The sequence below is a fragment of the Eucyclogobius newberryi genome, unplaced genomic scaffold (assembly GCF_026437365.1).
Source record: "Eucyclogobius newberryi isolate DKJ021-1_F unplaced genomic scaffold, fEucNew1.0.hap1 SCAF_15, whole genome shotgun sequence".
In the NCBI taxonomy this organism is placed as follows: domain Eukaryota; kingdom Metazoa; phylum Chordata; class Actinopteri; order Gobiiformes; family Gobiidae; genus Eucyclogobius; species Eucyclogobius newberryi.
In genome coordinates, this window is record NW_027315779.1 from 36,406,495 (window position 1) to 36,427,698 (window position 21,204).

Genomic DNA, 21,204 nt, shown 5'->3' on the forward strand with positions numbered 1-21,204 from the left:
ACATAGGGGCACACGAGGGGCACACAGGGGCACACAGGGGCACACGAGGGGCACATGAGGGGCACATAGGGGCACACGAGGGGCACACAGGGGCACATGAGGGGCACACAGGGGCACACGAGGGGCACATGAGGGGCACACAGGGGCACACGAGGGGCACATAGGGGCACACGAGGGGCACACAGGGGCACACGAGGGGCACACAGGGGCACACAGGGGCACACGAGGGGCACATGAGGGGCACACAGGGGCACACGAGGGGCACATAGGGGCACATGAGGGGCACACAGGGGCACACAGGGGCACACGAGGGGCACATGAGGGGCACATAGGGGCACACGAGGGGCACACAGGGGCACACAGGGGCACACGAGGGGCACATGAGGGGCACATAGGGGCACACGAGGGGCACATAGGGGCACACGAGGGGCACACAGGGGCACACGAGGGGCACATAGGGGCACAGGGGCACACAAGGGGCACACAGGGGCACACGAGGGGCACATAGGGGCACACGAGGGGCACACAGGGGCACACGAGGGGCACATAGGGGCACACGAGGGGCACACAAGGGGCACACAGGGGCACACGAGGGGCACATAGGGGCACACGAGGGGCACACGAGGGGCTGTAGGAATGGTAAAGGTGTGGACAGCGGCACATATGAGGGGCTACAGACTGGTCCTGGTGCAGACCTGAGCTGGCCGAGCCTTTGGGAGGGGCGCTCCTGCCGTACTCACTCTCTGTCTCGTTTCGTTTGATCATCCCGGGACACTCGGCCAGGATGGTCTCTTTGAACGATGTCACCAGGGCGTTCACACAGCACTCCATCAGCTGAAACACACAGTGTATGGTGGGCTGGGGTATTCTTACTATTATTTGTTATAAGTGTATATATTGACCATTACCAGTTTGGGGTATTTTGTTTCAACTTGGCCCCCTTTAATCCCAGGACCCCTAAGACCCCATTTTTGAACCAAGCCTCTGATGGAATTGCTATTGTCACATACAGTTTCACAAAGAACACCGATTAGGAATACAGCAATATAACATTATATAGGGGTTTCTACATGTTGTTTAAAAAAACAAAAACTTTATTGCATACTCACAAGATAAATACTTTTGCAAACAATTACTATGTGACACCACAGCATGGCATTACTGTTTCATTGTAAACAGAATACTTCATTATTATTATTTATTATCCCCTTATTATTATTATTTTAAAATAAGCCCAAAATCATGTATTGAAAAAGAAAAAGGTGGCTTGCCCTCTCCAGGTGGGTGGGGTGTCCTTGCCCCAAGTGGAGGAGTTCAAGTATCTCGGGGTCTTGTTCACGAGTGAGTGAAGGATGGAGCGTGAGATTGACAGTTGGATCGGTGCAGCGGCTGCAGTGATGCAGCAGCTGCATCGACTGTTGTGGTGAAGAAGGAGCTGAGTCCAAAGACAAAGCTCTGGATTTACCGCTCACTCTACGTTCTGACCTCACCTATGGTCATGAGCTTTGGGTAGTGACCGCAAGGAAAAGATCGCGGATACAAGCGGTCGAAATGAGTTTCCTCCTCAGGGTGGCTGGGCGCTCCCTTAGAGATAGGGTGAGGAGCTCGGTCACACAGGGGGAACTCGGAGTAGAGCCGCTGCTGGGGCATCTGTTCCGGATGTCTCCTGGGCGCCTCCCTGGGAAGGTGTTTTAGGCATGTCCCACAGGGAAGAGGCCCCGGGGAAGACCGAGGACACGATGGCCCGGGAACGCCTCGGGATCTGTCTGGAGAGGGGGCGGTCTGGAAGTCCCTGCTTAGACTGCTGCCCCCGGATAAGCAGAAGAAGATGGATGGATGGATAATTTATTGAAATTACTATGTTGTAGTTTTTTTATTTAATTGTCTAATCAGAAATGAACTTATTTATGATTTTTATTATTTTTATTAACTTTTATTTTACCAGGTAAAACCCATTGAAATCGAAACCTCTTTTTCAAGAGGTTGTTTCTCATGGCTCCCATTGTTGCTCTTATAGCCCAGCATCTCAAAGATCACCTCATTTGTGTCAGTGATGGTTGTGGTAGGTATCGCTCTCACTGGTGTACTCACATCTTCCAGGAGACTTTCTGATAGTATTTCACTCAGCCGCTGTAACTGGCATCGGGGCTCCGTTGGGTTCATTCTCGCCATGTCTTTGGTTGGGGAGTTGCAGCTTGCTCCCTTCTCTCCTGGGGTCCTGGCTCCACCTTGCCCTTGTGTCTGTGTTGTACTTTGTCAATCTCAAGTTGCAATAGCAGTTGCCATTTGTGGATGTTGGAACACAGCTACTACTTGTTTCGCAGTTAGCCTTGATAGTGAGTTTTGAAGTAAGGCAACGTTTATATGTAGAGGCCAAAGTGCTACATTAAAGAGAATAATGCAAATAAAATCCTTTCAGTCATACACAGAGATAAACTAAATTGTTCTTAGCCTTCATTTTAACATTGTCAGAGTAGAGGTCTGTCTCAGATCTTTAGGAAGACTGTTCCAGATTTTAGTAGCATAAAAGTGAAAAATACAGATCCCCATGTTTAGTCCTGACTCTGGGCAACAGGAGGAGATGGTTCATATAGCACATGTTCAAGATGTCCTTTGGAGCAAGACCATGGTGAGAATTGTAGCTGCTAACCATAACCCACCAATTTCAACAAGTACATCCTTTTTTTCCAGATAAGACTTTAACCAATTTAGGCACAGTGATCGTGGGCCAATCCTCTAGTCTGTGTAAGACGATCACATGACAGTGTCAAAAGCAGCACTCAGGGCGGATGTCAGGCGGATGTTATTTGTCACTTTGATAAGAACCGGCTCAGTGCAGTGATGAGGTCTAAAACTTGACTGGAAAACATCAAAAGAGACATTTTTGTACGGGAAAGAGTTCATCATTGTTGACATCAATGTGCATGAAAGCATCTTAATGCCTGATTTGATCAGACTTACAAGATGGTTGTAAAGGCTGTAGTGGGGGGCAAGGGTTGATGACAGGGGTGCTGTCAGGCGTGTCAGGGTCCAAAGGTCTGTGATGAGGATCTTGTGGGAGAAGGAACTGATGATGGGGCTGAATCTTTGGCTGGGGCGTTGGAGATTGTTGTGGTGCTGCTGCTGATGAGTCCTTCCCTGGAGGCAGTGGAGGTGATTGTGGAGCAGCTGGAGCTGAATCATTGGCTGGGGGCGATGGAGCTTCTGCTGATGAATCTTTTGGTGGAAGCTGTGGTTGTGGCACTGCTGATGCTGAAACATTGGCTAGGTCTCTGGTGCAGAAATTCTTCTCATATTCCTTTCTTCTCGAAGATAAGATAACCTTTATTTGTCCCAAAATGGGGAAATATCAGTGTTGCAACAAAGATTAGATACAGAAACAGATTAAGCACCAAAGTAAAAAAAACAACAACAGATAAACACTATAAAAACTCTATAGAAATAATAACACTCTTATTTCCAGCTGTTATATGGACAGAAAATATTGCACCAGGATGATTGACATTATGTCACAGTATTGCACATGATTATTACATTTTTCAATTCAATTTATTTTGTAAGGCCCAAAATCACAACAACAGTTTCCTCTGAGGGCGACAGTGAAAAACGGATTAAACAATATCCGTGGGAGCGAGGGACGATGTTCCAGAGTCATCTGTCCTTAGACCCTCCTTCTGTCCTTAGACCTCCTTCTGTCCTTAGACCCTCCTTCTGTCCTTAGACCTCCTTCTGTCCTTAGACCTCCTTCTGTCCTTAGACCCTCCTTCTGTCCTTAGACCCTCCTTCTGTCCTTAGACCCTCCTTCTGTCCTCAGACCCTCCTTCTGTCCTCAGACCCTCCTTCTGTCCTTAGACCCTCCTTTTGTCCTCAGACCCTCCTTCTGTCCTTAGACCTCCTTCTGTCCTTAGACCCTCCTTCTGTCCTTAGACCTCCTTCTGTCCTTAGACCCTCCTTCTGTCCTCAGACCCTCCTTCTGTCCTCAGACCCTCCTTCTGTCCTTAGACCCTCCTTCTGTCCTTAGACCCTCCTTCTGTCCTTAGACCCTCCTTCTGTCCTCAGACCCTCCTTCCGTCCTCAGACCCTCCTTCTGTCCTTAGACCCTCCTTCTGTCCTTAGACCCTCCTTCTGTCCTTAGCTTCTCCTTCTGTCCTTAGACCTCCTTCTGTCCTTAGACCCTCCTTCACGGCCAGGAAAAACTACAAAAAACCTCCTTGGGAAAAAATAGAAACCTGGAGGAGTTCCAGAGTGAAGGAGAGATCTGAATCCCTCAGACGGACAGACGGACGCGAGGTAGAAAGTGGAGCATATGACAGTATCTGGTATGATATTTGACAGGAACAGTACAATTAAACATGGCCACCAATCAGGTAAGCGCTGTCAAGTGCATCAAGCTAATACATATGGCACGGATTCCCTCTCTTTTTTCCCAATCATGGCTCCCATTTCCTCTTGTTCATTTACTTCAGTATTTTTTTGTAAGCTGTATTATAGGTTAGGTAGCTGAAAGAAGCAAATGTTCTTATTCAAACTGTGGCCTTCTTAACACTGGAATTGTATTGTGGAGTCCTTTTTCAGAACGCAAATATCCCTGCTTGTAGCTCATAAATTCCTAAGCTCCTTGGTTTACTTAAAAAAGCTACATAAGTAAGAAAACAGCTGGGGCAAGCTGGAGCAAGCAAAGAAAGCCACTGTAACTATTCATCCCAAATTCTTTGCATGTATTCCCCCTGATTAGGGTTATTGGAGCAGTAGCATTCCAGCAGAGCCTCGTTCTTGCATCTCGCCTATCTTGGGTACCTGGGAGTACATCTTGACTGTAAGCTACACTGGAAGAACAGCTATGCAGTTTTCAAAAAGGCCCAATCCAGATTGTTCTTTTTGAGGAAACTCAGATCCTTTGACAAGAGCAGCAGGCTTCTGAATGTATTGTTTTGCGCTGTACAGGGTTGGGGCGGGAGCATCATGGACAGTGTTGGGTAGCTTTACTTTTAAAACCTACTGCGCAAGTTACGTTACGCAGTAATGAAGTAACACGTTATGTTACTGAGCTACTGTGTTATAAAAGTGACGCATTAAGACTACTCTTGCGCTGCCAATAATCAACATTATTTTATACGAGTGAATGCGATGGCGTCACGTCCGGCTGTGGTATGTGCCATGCAGTAGGAAAAAAACACAAGACAGCAAACGGAGCAATGCTACCAGTGGAGCTAATAAACAGTCACATCATCAGCTTTGAGGTCACCAACTTACATTTTCTTGATTGTTGTTGTGGGCAAAGACATTGGGGGCTGGGTTAAGGTTTGAACACTCAAATTCACTTCAGCGTCAGTAGTCAGTCACCCTCATATCTTTCATTCCACTCATTCTCAATCTCATTCAGCTCTCAATTAAGTGCATCATTCATCGCTCATATTGAGGACTCCTCAAGGACGCCTGTGCGTCCTGAGGAGACGGGCCTGTGCGTCCTGAGGAGACGGGCCTGTGCGTCCTGAGGAGACGGGCCTGTGCGTCCTGAGGAGACGGGCCTGTGCGTCCTGAAGAGACGGGCCTGTGCGTCCTGAGGAGACGGGCCTGTGCGTCCTGAGGAGACGGGCCTGTGCGTCCTGAGGAGACGGGCCTGTGCGTCCTGAGGAGACGGGCCTGTGCGTCCTGAGGAGACGGGCCTGTGCGTCCTGAGGAGACGGGCCTGTGCGTCCTGAGGAGACGGGCCTGTGCGTCCTGAGGAGACGGGCCTGTGCGTTCTGAAGAGACGGGCCTGTGCGTCCTGAGGAGACGGGCCTGTGCGTCCTGAGGAGACGGGCCTGTGCGTCCTGAGGAGACGGGCCTGTGCGTCCTGAGGAGACGGGCCTGTGCGTCCTGAGGAGACGGGCCTGTGCGTCCTGAGGAGACGGACCTGTGCGTCCTGAGGAGACGGGCCTGTGCGTCCTGAGGAGACGGGCCTGTGCGTCCTGAGGAGACGGACCTGTGCGTCCTGAGGAGACGGGCCTGTGCGTCCTGAGGAGACGGGCTTGTGCGTCCTGAGGAGACGGGCCTGTGCGTCCTGAAGAGACGGGCCTGTGCGTCCTGAAGAGACGGGCCTGTGCGTCCTGAGGAGACGGGCCTGTGCGTCCTGAGGAGACGGGCCTGTGCGTCCTGAAGAGACGGGCCTGTGCGTCCTGAGGAGACGGGCCTGTGCGTCCTGAGGAGACGGACCTGTGCGTCCTGAGGAGACGGGCCTGTGCGTCCTGAGGAGACGGACCTGTGCGTCCTGAGGAGACGGGCCTGTGCGTCCTGAGGAGACGGGCCTGTGCGTCCTGAGGAGACGGGCTTGTGCGTCCTGAGGAGACGGGCCTGTGCGTCCTGAAGAGACGGGCCTGTGCGTCCTGAAGAGACGGGCCTGTGCGTCCTGAGGAGACGGGCCTGTGCGTCCTGAGGAGACGGGCTTGTGCGTCCTGAGGAGACGGGCCTGTGCGTCCTGAGGAGACGGGCCTGTGCGTCCTGAGGAGACGGGCCTGTGCGTCCTGAGGAGACGGGCTTGTGGGTCCTGAGGAGACGGGCCTGTGCGTCCTGAGGAGACGGGCCTGTGCGTCCTGAGGAGACGGGCCTGTGCGTCCTGAGGAGACGGGCCTGTGCGTCCTGAGGAGACGGGCCTGTGCGTCCTGAGGAGACGGGCCTGTGCGTCCTGAGGAGACGGGCCTGTGCGTCCTGAGGAGACGGGCCTGTGCGTCCTGAGGAGACGGGCCTGTGCGTCCTGAGGAGACGGGCCTGTGCGTCCTGAAGAGACGGGCCTGTGCGTCCTGAGGAGACGGGCCTGTGCGTCCTGAGGAGACGGGCCTGCGCAGAGTCCAGGAGCCTGCGTGTCGTTCGTGTCGCCTCCAGGCTTCACTCAGAGGTCACGCTGCAGCTCAGTCCACACGCTGGCCAGGGCAGGGCTGCTCTGGAGCTCGACTCTGACGTTGTCTGGCCAAAGAAGGACTGGATCAGGTTCTGCGATCTGCGATCTGCGTTCTCTTTGGCTCTGAGGCGTTCTCTTTGGCTCTGAGGCGTTCCAAATAAAAAGGCCGTCGTGCTGCTCCACAGATGTGGCTGGTAAAAGGCTGTGGACTTGAAAAGCTGCAAAAGGTCCTTGCTTGATTTGCTGGATGCAGTATCAATCACGTTTTTAAAAAAGGTCAAAGGTTTCTTAGTTCCGGGAGGGAACATTAGCTTCTCTTGAAAAAGTCTTTGTCCCGTAGCGTAGCATTGCTCACGCTAACTAGGCCCGAGGCCTGTTCCCAAGGCCTCATGGACCTTGCTGGTGGGACCCTGGATGGAGGGTCGAGCTTTGAAAGAAACTCTGATGGAACTCGCTCTGGAGCTCGGATGGTACTGCTGTAACTCCCTGCTCTTTTCCTCCGGTTTTGGCGGCGTGGCTTCAGCCAATCAGCATGCACGCTGGGGTCAGAGCTGATAAGGGGACACGAGATCTGGCCTTAGCCACAAGAGTTACACAAAAAGGTAAAATTGTCCACAAAACAAGTTATGAAACAGTTAAAATGACATGTAAAACACGATAACACAATATGTACATGTAAAGTCATCTGGTGGACACATTTTTGCAATCTGATGATTGTCTGTTAAAAACCACTAAAACCGCTAAGTCTTTCAGCGTTTTAGCTTTTGTCTTGGAGAGATCGTTTCTCTCTGTAATCCAAAAGGAGTCATTTGATGAAAAGTTTTTTTCAAAGTTCATTGTCTGTTGTCGCTATCACGTCCTCTTTCTTTTGAGGGCCGTAAAACTCCACACACAGCTGATAACACCTTTAGCTTGCATTCCTGTCACCATGGCAACAGGGGGAGGACATCTGCATATCCTACAGGTGTATGTAAAAATAGAACTTTGTTTTCAAATCTAAAGGACGGATAATAGGTCTCAACTTGTGCAGCTTGTATCATCAACGTCATGGCATTCTCCTCTGTAGTAGAATCCTCATTCTTGACGTCTTAGTAATCATACATGACAAAGTCTGCATATTTCAAGCCCCTGTCAAATCCCGTTGCAACCAGAGTTTGTTGGTTCAACTCCGCTTCGTTGGAATTCTCGGACGATCGGTTGGCACTCAATCTCATCTTTTTCACCTATCAAGGGTAACCCCCCACAAGTCCCCCAAGGTTCGCTAGTCCGAAGGTTCGGTAGCGCGGTGTGGGGAGCTGCGCGCTCAAGTGCCGCTTGGTGCGCCAGTTAGGGACCGTCTCTAAATTACGGTCTAAGTTTGTTTAAAAATGTGTTATCTTAAAAAATATCAACATATTTATACTAAAAAAAACAACAACATTGAGCATGAATCCAAGTTGCTAATCCTAGGTGCCATAGTCCTTTTGGGTTTTTAAAGAATATTTTTCTTAAAAAGTTGCAGACATTTTTTTTCCAGTCGGCAATTGTTTTACCAAGTCGGTCAGGTTACGGCAAACTGACATATTTTTGGGGGAAGCCTTATTCATAGCAAGGTCCACAAGTTGGTATTGCAAGTTGAAGTCAAATTCACAAATTATCTTTTACCTTATAAATAAATGCACCAAATGTTATATATATAGATAGATATACATATCTATATATATATATATATATATATAGACACATATATTTATTTATTTTAAAAAGGGATCTGTTGTATAATAGGGACCTAATTGCTCTTCTATTTCCATTTGTACTCATTAGTCTGTAAGAAAAACATTGAAAAAAGTTGGAAAAAATGGGAAAAAATGTAAACATATATGTGCAAAATATCTGCTGTTTTGTTTTCTGCCAAACATTGGTTGGTATCGGCTGTCACAGACACTGAAACCAAAATATTGCCTATCCCTACATAAGTATAGAGTATATATACTAGTACTTCAATCCATTTAAGCACCAATTTCAAAGTTCCCCTACTGATTCAGACATTTCATGTAATAGATATTGGTACCAAGACCTGCCAGAAACATGAGAAACCCTCATAAACTCACTGCTTGTACAGAGTTACAGTCCCTTCTCGTCTCCAGATATCGCAGCGCTCTTTTCTCCTCCTCCCTGAGTTTTGAGTCAGCCTGGACAAAAAGAAAATCATTGCATGAATACAAATAAAACATGGGGTTGTTGATTTAATTGGAGATTAGAAAATGATAATAACTACGACGGCATTGGTAGAACTCCAGAAGACAAGTGAATTGTTTTTGTGAGTAGAATATAGTATTACAAACTAGAGAGAGGTGTGAAATGAACAGTCCTGGGAATGTAATGAGAAGAGGTCCGCTCACTGTTAAGAACATCATAACATGTTACGCTTGGAAGTTCAGCTGCGGAGTGGAGCAGGCCAAGATAATATTGAAATGGTTGCAATTTACATGTTGTAACTATAATAAATAAAAAAAAGTTGGGGAACTTGCCTGCAATCTTCAAAACAGAAATTAATAAAAGTCTATAGTAAAAGGTATAATTTTTCAAAGTTGAGATCATGAAAATAAATTAAAAGGAGTTTGAATTAGTTTTTAAAATGGAAAATCAATCAATCAAGTGTGATCAATTTAAAAAGAGGCTGTTCCCAATTTTTAATGTAATAAAGTAAAATACATCTTAGGGTCAAAATGAGACTGCTGTGCATTATCTGCATCTAATTAAAGAGCTCTTTATTCTCTGTGAAACTGGAAGTGCGCTGTTAGCATGCTAATGGTTGTTAGCGTTACCGTGACAGTGAACTCTGCTCTGGGCTCTGAAAGCCATGAAAAGGGCTTATAAATGCTATATTTGTTGTGCTAAACTTACATAGAGATAAACAGCCGAAACAATATAAGAAAAGTAAATAAAAAGCCGATAAACTGCTGGGTGATTATTGGTAAATACTCTTATCCAAAGTACTTGAAAATCTCTATAGGTTTAACATTGAGTTAAGTGAAAATTCTATGATGTGAGTTCCGTGGGATTCAGCCACTTATCGTCACCGCCATTTTGAAGAAGTCGCCACAAGCTGTTGTCTATCTCTGCTGTTAGCTAGTCATGAAAAACATCACATCAACTGAAAATGAAAAGGGTTGATACTTTAAGAAGACAGAAGTTGTTGTTTTATGGCGGTTGGTATCCAAGCGTTACATTACCGCCAGACTTTATTCCTTAGACTTTATTCCAGCGTTGTAGGCTTTGATCCTTATCTACAGCGGTGAGTTGCTGACACTTCAAAGCGGTGGAAACTTGCCACAACAAACTTTGTGGACATTTCCATCTGCTCTGTGTCGTCCACTCTGCACCGGACACGCCCTCTGCACCGGACACGCCCTCTGCACCGGACACGCCCTCAAAGCTTTCAAGAGCACAGACTTTGTATCTGATCCTAAAATGTAACACCCGGACATTTGGAAATGAACTCGCTAAAACTGTCTGCAGGTAGGCTAACTTTTATTAGCATAGCCACACAATAATATGTAAATTAGCATTAGCCAGCTACTAATGACTTGAAGCAAACAGCTCAGCCTCAGTCTGGAGTCCACTGGTCTCTCCTGACCACAGTAATACATTTCTGGCGACATATGGAGTATTTAGGAGATGTTACAATCCTTTGTGTTGAGACTTTTGTTGGCCCAGCCCACAGCGCTAATGCGACTTTTGTCCTCAAGGTGGCCGTTAAGACTGGATTGTGTTCAGCACAGAAAGACATGGCCATGTTCCGGTACAGCAGAATGTTACTGACAATACTGCAAACAGGAGCCGAGCGGCCATAAAGCACATAAAGCAGCGTCTGGGCTAAAACTTTCTATTTTCCTTTTTCCGGAGGGAGAGATGCAACAACGAGGCATTTATTGATACTTATGACCAGGCTTTTGGACGGGGTATTTTAAAATGTGGACGGGCATTTTCGAGTGCAGGGACAGCCACCGCGGCCCGCGCACGGCGCGCTACCCAAAAACATCTGCCAGGTTGAAAAACAAAGATCGTGTTTTTTATTCAAGTCACATACAACGCTATCATTTAGTTAAGAACGCTACACTCAATAACGTAGACGACTTCCATTCTGGTCCCAAATGTTCATTTGACACCTGTTCACCAGATCACCGTCCGTGTGCGCGCCGCCTCCGTGCTCGCGCCGTACTGTAACTTTTCTGCTCGCGCCGCCCACGGGGCTCGATAATATGGGAAGCCAATATGATCACACTCCGCCACTTATGAGCGGCGTATGGCGCTCGTTTACGGAGCACGGCGTTAAAAGCGCTGCTTTATTTTGTAAAAGCGTCAGAAAATACGCCGCGATACGCCGCTCCTAAGTGACGGAGTGTGATCATACTGGCTTTCCTTAACCTCTGCGAGCGCAATTTTTTTAAGTACTTAATATTAGTCCGGAGAATGCCGAAGCTACTCGTATTTCGCCTAGTTGGCCCCCGTACCCCCAGCACAATTATTTGGACGGGGTGTTTTCAAATCCTATCTAAAAGCCTGCTTATGACTAAACACCAAATGCATATTTTATTAGCCAAAGCTAATGCACATCACACATAAATTAAGGCACTGTGTTAATGTCATAAAAGTAAGCCCCGAGGATTTTCTTTTTTTGCCACAAAAGTGTCTAACGTTTTCTTGTTTTTGGCATGTAGGTTTTACTGTGCAGTACAGTGTGAAATAAAAATGAGACTGGGGAAGGACAATGCAGCAAACTGTCCAGAGCCAGATTCACACTCACTAAGCTGCAAGACGCTATCCACTCGACCAACAAGCGGCACTAAATACAAACATTTTGTATAAAAAACATGTACAGTTTAGTCAAACGGAGAACCTTTGTGTTGTTACAACATATATAGTTTTGGATATTTTGCAAGACTGATTATTGCCTAAGCCAATATTGTGTATTCTATACTTTTGTGGTGCCTTAATGGAGAGTTTGAAAGTTCTTAGTATTATTTCACTCACATATTTCATGTAGTTCTGGACCCCGTTCTGCTGGAGATAAGCCGGAGCCTGTGTTCTGTAGAATCTCTCAGTGGAGTCCATGTAGGCCTTCTCAAAGTTGTCTCTGTAGATCTGAAGCTTGTCGTCTGGGTTGGAGCACAGGTTCACTGAAGAAAGTGACAAATCAACACATGTTTAACAGAATTTAAAAAATGATTGTGGGACATATTTTTAATAATAATAATTGAAAAACGATTGCTTGACAAAGCATACGGACTCCTTTAGCTTATCTTATGTTGTGTAATACATGCGTAAGCTCACAATATATGTGATATATATCAACATATTTTGACAGAGAAGCCTTAAAGCTCTGTCCCACGTTTTATTTCATAGTATTCGGATCAATTATAACGAAAATAATCAATGCTAAACTTTGTACAAAACGACTGATAAAAATGAAATATATGCAGGTCTACTACACGAGTACACTAGTGTTTTCCAGACTTAAACATCATTTGAAAATGGTCAAAAAAGATATTTACATCATCCATAACTTAGGTTTAAGATAGAAAATAGAGCTCTGTATGTCTCTCCCTCATCGATAGATGATCACAGCAGCAGCAGTGAGGGAGAGAGCAGGAGCTGAAGCACTTTTAGTCAGGTAGAATTGCCCAATAAACATCAAGTTGAATAGATGTATTGGATAGTGAGTTTATTGTAATAGTTATTTGTAATACATGTGGGATTTACACTTTCTAATAGTCTGTGTTGACTGAAGTCAGAATTTCAAATCTTTTCAAATCTCATTCAAAGCTCGTGAAAATTCTGTCTCATCCCAGAATTAATTATATGTTTCAGTTTTGGAGTTTGCACTATTATTCCTGCTATAGAAGGTGAACCGAGATACAGAGCTCATCTTGGGCGTCATTTGAAGCTACTAAAATGGAGCTTTTTCCATGCTGTGGTGTCACAATGTGATGAGAATGAGAATGACATTCATAAATGTTTCAATAAACTGTCTCATAATTGGAAAGTGTATAAACCCCTATAATGTTCCTCATGTCAGGACTCGCTGCAGAAGTGGGACACTGCACTGGGAAATAGAACCACTTTTGTGCCTAACCAGCCAAGACCACACACTTTGACAATACTTTACAGACTAAACTAAGATGTATCTGATCTCTGTTAAAATGATAAAGAATATTTAGAGATGTCTTCTACTGTGACAGGACCATCCCGAGTCCTCTATGGTCCCAGGTCAGACCCTTCTGGTATTGAGGATTAGTAATGGGTTGATATTGGGTATATCAACCAATATTAAAGTAAAGTACCAGTACAGTAAGAGAAAATGCAGGATTACTTAGTAGTGTAAGCTACAAAAAATGATAGTAGTGCATTAGCAGTGATCTAGAGCAACAAGACTATTCTTCTTTCTAGATGTCGAATCAACACTTTTGACAGTTACTTAGTAGCACAATGTCAGTGTTTGTGACCCATTCAGAAGTATTGTCCAAAAGCTCGTCTCAAGAAGGCCCAAATAAAACATCTGGAATATGACACAAATGTTTAACTATCTCATTATTTGCTTGTCGTTCAACAATCACACGTTTGGGGTTAAATAATGGGACAATTTTCTGAAGCTATTGGGAAAAAAAATATTTTACTTTGGTTTATTTTTACTGACGCGAAGATGTTGAAGGTTGTGTGGGGATATGAACCATAAACCAGGGCCACACATCAGCAATCTGACAGTTAAACAGTCAGGACAGTGTTTTATACCCCGCCCCGGTGCTTCATGATCACTTCCTGGTGCTCACCATAAGACTCCCGCACTCCGATGACGAGCTGCGAGTCGAAGGCCTCTCCCAGCCGCTCGGCGTGCACCAGCTTCATGGCACTGTCCTGGAGCCGGCTTTTGATATTGGAGAAGATGGACTCGTTCCATGTGTCGAGCATGAGCTGAAGAACAGAATAAGACGTGTATTTTGAAGTACGGGTTTGACAAAGACTTTCAAATATCATATATTGTGATACTTAAGGACTTTAACACAATATTAACGTTATAGAGCCAACTTCCGCTCCGTTAGTAAGAACAGGACAGAGCACACTCTGAAGGCGCTGCGGCCTCAGGAACCTCCAGGATTCAGTCGCACTTTAGTTTAAAAATCATACTCTGACCTTTCAAGTTAGCATAGTTAGCAGCATCTTTAGCGTTAAAGATGCCAGTGTGGGTCAAAGTTCAGGGGTCACAGTGCACAGTAGAATTACACTCTTAGAAAGTGTATTACATCATGTAAGACCTTTTTGATATTGATTTGATGTTGCTGAGTTACTGTATAAAGTTATTTATCAACCAAGGTGAAAAAAGTGCACGGTGGCAAAGGCGGTTAGCGCGGGAGCAGGCGAGGTGGGAGCGGGCGAGGTGGGAGCGGGCGAGGTGGGAGCGGGCGAGGTGGGAGCGGGAGCAGACGAGGTGGGAGCAGGCGAGGTGGGAGCGGGCGAGGTGGGAGCGGGCGAGGTGGGAGCGGGAGCAGACGAGGTGGGAGCAGGTGAGGTGGGAGCGGGAGCAGGCGAGGTGGGAGCGGGCGAGGTGGGAGCGGGCGAGGTGGGAGCGGGAGCAGACGAGGTGGGAGCGGGCGAGGTGGGAGCGGGCGAGGTGGGAGCGGGCGAGGTGGGAGCAGGCGAGGTGGGAGCGGGCGAGGTGGGAGCGGGCGAGGTGGGAGCGGGCGAGGTGGGAGCGGGAGCAGACGAGGTGGGAGCAGGCGAGGTGGGAGCGGGCGAGGTGGGAGCGGGCGAGGTGGGAGCGGGAGCAGACGAGGTGGGAGCAGGTGAGGTGGGAGCGGGAGCAGGCGAGGTGGGAGCGGGAGCAGGCGAGGTGGGAGAGGGTGCAGGCAAGGTGGGAGCGGGAGCAGACGAGGTGGGAGCGGGAGCAGACGAGGTGGGAGCGGGAGCAGGCGAGGTGGGAGAGGGTGCAGGCGAGGTGGGAGCAGGCGAGGTGGGAGAGGGTGCAGGCGAGGTGGGAGCGGGAGCAGGCGAGGTGGGAGCGGGAGCAGACGAGGTGGGAGCGGGAGCAGACGAGGTGGGAGCGGGAGCAGGCGAGGTGGGAGAGGGTGCAGGCGAGGTGGGAGCAGGCGAGGTGGGAGAGGGTGCAGGCGAGGTGGGAGCGGGAGCAGGCGAGGTGGGAGCGGGAGCAGACGAGGTGGGAGCGGGAGCAGACGAGGTGGGAGCGGGAGCAGGCGAGGTGGGAGCAGGCGAGGTGGGAGCGGGAGCAGGCGAGGTGGGAGCGGGTGCAGGCGAGGTGGGAGCGGGAGCAGGCGAGGTGGGAGCAGGCGAGGTGGGAGCGGGAGCAGGCGAAGTGGGAGCAGGCGAGGTGGGAGCGGGCGAGGTGGGAGCGGTAGAGGTGGGAGCGGGAGCAGACGAGGTGGGAGCGGGAGCAGGTGAGGTGGGAGCGGGAGCAGGTGAGGTGGGAGCGGGTGCAGGCGAGGTGGGAGCGGGCGAGGTGGGAGCAGGCGAGGTGGGAGCGGGCGAGGTGGGAGCGGGCGAGGTGGGAGCGGGCGAGGTGGGAGCGGGCGAGGTGGGAGCGGGAGCAGACGAGGTGGGAGCAGGCGAGGTGGGAGCGGGCGAGGTGGGAGCGGGCGAGGTGGGAGCGGGCGAGGTGGGAGCGGGAGCAGGCGAGGTGGGAGCGGGAGCAGACGAGGTGGGAGCAGGTGAGGTGGGAGCAGGCGAGGTGGGAGCGGGCGAGGTGGGAGCGGGAGCAGGCGAGGTGGGAGAGGGTGCAGGCAAGGTGGGAGCGGGAGCAGACGAGGTGGGAGCGGGAGCAGACGAGGTGGGAGCGGGAGCAGGCGAGGTGGGAGAGGGTGCAGGCGAGGTGGGAGCAGGCGAGGTGGGAGAGGGTGCAGGCGAGGTGGGAGCGGGAGCAGGCGAGGTGGGAGCGGGAGCAGACGAGGTGGGAGCGGGAGCAGACGAGGTGGGAGCGGGAGCAGGCGAGGTGGGAGCAGGCGAGGTGGGAGCGGGAGCAGGCGAGGTGGGAGCGGGTGCAGGCGAGGTGGGAGCGGGAGCAGGCGAGGTGGGAGCAGGCGAGGTGGGAGCAGGCGAGGTGGGAGCGGGAGCAGGCGAGGTGGGAGCAGGCGAGGTGGGAGCGGGCGAGGTGGGAGCGGGCGAGGTGGGAGCGGGAGCAGACGAGGTGGGAGCGGGAGCAGGTGAGGTGGGAGCGGGAGCAGGCGAGGTGGGAGAGGGTGCAGGCGAGGTGGGAGCAGGCGAGGTGGGAGAGGGTGCAGGCGAGGTGGGAGCGGGAGCAGGCGAGGTGGAAGCGGGAGCAGACGAGGTGGGAGCGGGAGCAGACGAGGTGGGAGCGGGAGCAGGCGAGGTGGGAGCAGGCGAGGTGGGAGCGGGAGCAGGCGAGGTGGGAGCGGGTGCAGGCGAGGTGGGAGCGGGAGCAGGCGAGGTGGGAGCAGGCGAGGTGGGAGCGGGAGCAGGCGAGGTGGGAGCAGGCGAGGTGGGAGCGGGCGAGGTGGGAGCGGGCGAGGTGGGAGCGGGAGCAGACGAGGTGGGAGCGGGAGCAGGTGAGGTGGGAGCGGGAGCAGGTGAGGTGGGAGCGGGTGCAGGCGAGGTGGGAGCGGGTGCAGGCGAGGTGGGAGCGGGCGAGGTGGGAGCAGGCGAGGTGGGAGCGGGCGAGGTGGGAGCGGGCGAGGTGGGAGCGGGCGAGGTGGGAGCGGGAGCAGACGAGGTGGGAGCAGGCGAGGTGGGAGCGGGCGAGGTGGGAGCGGGCGAGGTGGGAGCGGGCGAGGTGGGAGCGGGAGCAGGCGAGGTGGGAGCGGGAGCAGACGAGGTGGGAGCAGGTGAGGTGGGAGCAGGCGAGGTGGGAGCGGGCGAGGTGGGAGCGGGAGCAGGCGAGGTGGGAGAGGGTGCAGGCAAGGTGGGAGCGGGAGCAGACGAGGTGGGAGCGGGAGCAGACGAGGTGGGAGCGGGAGCAGGCGAGGTGGGAGAGGGTGCAGGCGAGGTGGGAGCAGGCGAGGTGGGAGAGGGTGCAGGCGAGGTGGGAGCGGGAGCAGGCGAGGTGGGAGCGGGAGCAGACGAGGTGGGAGCGGGAGCAGACGAGGTGGGAGCGGGAGCAGGCGAGGTGGGAGCAGGCGAGGTGGGAGCGGGAGCAGGCGAGGTGGGAGCGGGTGCAGGCGAGGTGGGAGTGGGAGCAGGCGAGGTGGGAGCAGGCGAGGTGGGAGCGGGAGCAGGCGAGGTGGGAGCAGGCGAGGTGGGAGCGGGCGAGGTGGGAGCGGGCGAGGTGGGAGCGGGCGAGGTGGGAGCGGGAGCAGACGAGGTGGGAGCGGGAGCAGGTGAGGTGGGAGCGGGAGCAGGTGAGGTGGGAGCGGGTGCAGGCGAGGTGGGAGCGGGCGAGGTGGGAGCGGGCGAGGTGGGAGCGGGCGAGGTGGGAGCGGGAGCAGGCGAGGTGGGAGTGGGCGAGGTGGGAGCGGGCGAGGTGGGAGCGGGCGAGGTGGGAGCGGGAGCAGGCGAGGTGGGAGCGGGAGCAGGCGAGGTGGGAGCAGGAGCAGACGAGGTGGGAGCGGGAGCAGGCGAGGTGGGAGCAGGCGAGGTGGGAGCGGGAGCAGGCGAGGTGGGAGCGGGAGCAGACGAGGTGGGAGCGGGAGCAGGCGAGGTGGGAACGGGCGAGGTGGGAGCGGGAGCAGGAGCAGGCGAGGTGGGAGCAGGAGCAGACGAGGTGGGAGCGGGAGCAGGCGAGGTGGGAGCAGGCGAGGTGGGAGCGGGAGCAGGCGAGGTGGGAGCGGGAGCAGGCGAGGTGGGAACGGGAGCAGGCGAGGTGGGAACGGGAGCAGGCGAGGTGTATCTCAATTTATTTTTTGTTGAAACACAATGATAAAGAGACTCATGCTAGCCCATTAAGGGGCAGAGCCTAGACCTAGCAGAGCGAGGGAGAGAGAAAAGAAATGGTTTTGTGCGTGGGAGTTTACAGTTGGTTTGCCTCAGTCCAGCAGAGACCATGGATCTATAATATAATAGATCTATGGTCTCACTTTTGTTTTCCTCATCTGACGCTGCCATTTCTGTGTCCGACTTCTTCTTCCGCCCACGGCCAATCTCGCCCTGTAAACCCCTAGCACTGTGAGCCCCCCAGCAGTGTGCGCCCCCTAGCACTGTGCGCCCCCTAGCACTGTGCGCCCCCTCGCTAACTCCAAAGAAGTGAAATATATCGCCATATATGAGGCTTATTCTTCTTCCCCCCTCCCTCCCCTGGGCAGCTCGGATCACAACCTTGTACATCTGAGGCCTGTGTTTGAACCCATCGTGCACAGGCAGCCTGTGGTGTCCCGTGAGGTGGGGATGTGGTCTGCTGAGAGCGAGGAGGCTCTGAGGGACTGCTTCAGCACCACTGTCTGGACTGAGCTCTATGGCCCACATGGGGAGGACATCAACTCCATCACAGAGTGCATCACGGACTCCATCGACTTCTGTTTTGAGAACATTGTTCCCTCCCGGACGGTGCGGTGTTTTCCAAACAACAAGCCATGGATTAACCGTGAACTGAAGGCTCTGCTGAAGGAGAAGAAGAGAGCCTTCAGGTCAGGGAACAAGGAGGAGCTGAGGACTGTGCAGAAGGAGCTGAGGAAGAAGATCAGGCAGGCTGAGGCCGGCTACAAGAGGAGGATGGAGGAGCAGCTGCAGCAAAAGAACATTCAGGGAGTGTGGAGAAGCCTGAAAACCATCTCGGGCTTCAAAATCCCCCCTGCCCAGACAGAGGGGGATCTACAGTGGGTGAATGATTTAAATGCTCACTTCTTGAGATTTGATCGGTCACCCGCCCCTCCCCCTGCACAGCTGCATGCTGCCTCTTCCACAGCTGGACGATGCCTGCATCTGTTCCTCTTCACTTCTCTGCCCCGGACCATCAGCTCCCCACTTCGCCTGGACTCACCCATCCCCCCAGCACAGTCCCCCTGCCAACCACTGACTGTCACAGCAGCACAGGTGAGGAGAGAGCTGAAGAAGATTAAAGTGAGGAAGGCAGCAGGACCTGACGGCATCAGCCCCAGGCTCCTTAAGTCCTACGCAGATGAACTGTGTGGAGTTGTGGAGCATGTCTTCAACATGAGCCTGAAGCTGAGGGTGGTACCACAGGTCTGGAAGACCTCCTGTCTGGTACCTGTGCCCAAGACACCGCGCACCAAAGACTTGAACAGCTTCAGACCGGTGGCTCTCACGTCCCACCTGATGAAGACACTGGAGCGGCTGGTCCTGGACCACCTCCGCTCCACCGTGAGCTCAGCCATGGACCCGCTGCAGTTTGCATACCGGCCTGGCATCGGAGTGGAGGACGCCATCATCTCCCTGCTGCACCGCTCTCTCTCTCACCTGGAAAAGCCTGGCAGCTCTGTGAGGATCCTGTTCTTCGATCTTTCCAGCGCCTTCAACACCATCAGCTCCTGAGGGACAAGCTGGAGACGGCTGGTGTGGAGTATGACCTGCAGAGTGGATCCTGGACTACCTCACGGACCGGTCCCAGTTTGTGAGAACTCGGGACTGTGTGTCTGACACTCGGACCTGCAGTGTGGGGGCGCCCCAGGGCACTGTCCTCACGCCCTTTCTCTTCACCCTTTACACTGCAGACTTCAGACATGACATGGACAGCTGTGTCCTGCAGAAGTTCTCTGACCACTCTGCCATCATCGGACTCATCACGGACGACGATGATGTGGAGTACAGAGGACTGGTGCAGGACTTTGTGGACTGGTGTCAGCGGAACCACCTCCTCATCAACGCGGGGAAGACCAAGGAGATGGTGGTGGACTTCCACAGAAGCCACGCCCCCCTCACCAGTGAACATCCAGGGACGGGACATTGAGAGAGTGACTCATACAAGTACCTGGTGTTCATCTGAACCACAAACTGGACTCATAACACAGACGCACTGTACAGGAAGAGCCAGAGTCGGCTCTACCTCCTGAGGAGACTCAGGTCTTTTGGAGTGACAGGGCCACTCCTGAAGACCTTCTACAACTCTGTGGTGGCATCAGCTCCTGTAGGTGTGGCCTGCTGGAGCAGCAGCATCACAGAGAGGGAGAGGAAGAGACTGGACAAAGTCATCAAGAAGTCCAGCTCCGTCCTGGGCTCTGCTCTGGACTCGGTGCAGGAGGTGGGGGACAGGAGGGTCCTGGCTAAATTCACATCTATGCTTGACCATGAGTGCCACCCCCTGCAGGACACTCTGTCCCCTGCAGGACACTCTGTCCCCTGCAGGACACTCTGTCCCCTGCAGGACACTCTGTCCGCTCTGGAGAGCAGCTTCAGTGAAAGACTGATCCACCCTCGCTGTGTGAAGGAAAGGTTTCGTAGGTCTTTCCTTCTGCTGCTGTCACACTTTATAACAAACACTGTTAGTCCTGAACACTCACAATACTGACCTAACCATGTGCAATTCCGTCATATGTGCAATTGCTGTTGGAATTCAAGTGCAATCCATGTGCTGTCGTGACACATATTCATGTGCAATTACTGTCGTGATCACATGCAATGGTATTTATTTATTCATTTTTATCTTTATTATTTTTTCCCCTCCATCCCTTGTTGGGTTTTGTCTATGGGAGTTTTTGTTTATAGGAGATCTTCTACTGAAAGTGTTTTTCAGACTTCCTATAAGTGATCTGTTCTTTTCTTCTGTATCTACCTCTGTATCTACCTGCGTTGCAACAATGAAATTTCCCCATGTGGGACAAAAAAGGAATATCTTATCTTATATCGATATTTTGGCGCATATTGTTAGCCATGTATGGTGTGCGGTACCTTGCGCACAATGCTATCCTCCACGTTGGACTTCTTGTTGCTGCCTTGCTTGCCCATCAGCGTAATCTCCAGCTGGCAGAAGGGTTTGGGCAGAATGTCGCACTGCGTGAAGAACTTCCTCCACTCCACGATGTAGGCCTTTAGCAGCGCTGTGTCGTCCTGGTGACTCAAGACGCGCTGAGGACACAGGGACGCAAGTACACAGGGTGAGAGGTCGTGCTTCCACTCAAACCATTCTAGAGTCCTTCTCTGAGCAGGTCCCTAGATTAGTCAAGTAAAAGACGACGCTGCAAAAGCCCGTGTGAGTGTGAGTGTGAGTGCGTGTGCGAGTGCGAGTGCGTGCGGAAAATGCTGACTTGAAAATGTGATAAAGCCCCTTTAAACGTATACATTTTGGATAGATAATATGATATGATTATGAGTATGGCTGTTGTTTTCATGATACTATATCCTGATACTGATGACAATGATGATCTGAAAGTCATTGAAAGTGGCCATTTATATTTGGACAGATTGTGTGTTTAGCGGCTCAGTGCTGCCCT

The 21,204-nt window shown here is 51.7% G+C and overlaps 1 protein-coding gene across 2 annotated transcripts in view; it reads right to left on the bottom strand.

Moving 5' to 3' along the window:
* cul5b (cullin 5b) overlaps positions 1–21,204 on the bottom strand; it is a 49,440-nt gene that overhangs the window by 24,707 nt on the left and 3,529 nt on the right. The window contains exons 4-8 of one of the 2 annotated variants that reach the window (XM_072447030.1): positions 20,663–20,839; positions 13,690–13,831; positions 11,894–12,039; positions 8,968–9,048; positions 696–834 (exon numbers count right to left, since the gene is read on the bottom strand). In XM_072447030.1, coding sequence (XP_072303131.1) covers positions 696–834; positions 8,968–9,048; positions 11,894–12,039; positions 13,690–13,831; positions 20,663–20,839 — 685 coding nt within the window. The remainder of the gene's footprint in view (positions 1–695; positions 835–8,967; positions 9,049–11,893; positions 12,040–13,689; positions 13,832–20,662; positions 20,840–21,204) is intronic. The other variant, XM_072447031.1, reaches the window with a different exon arrangement.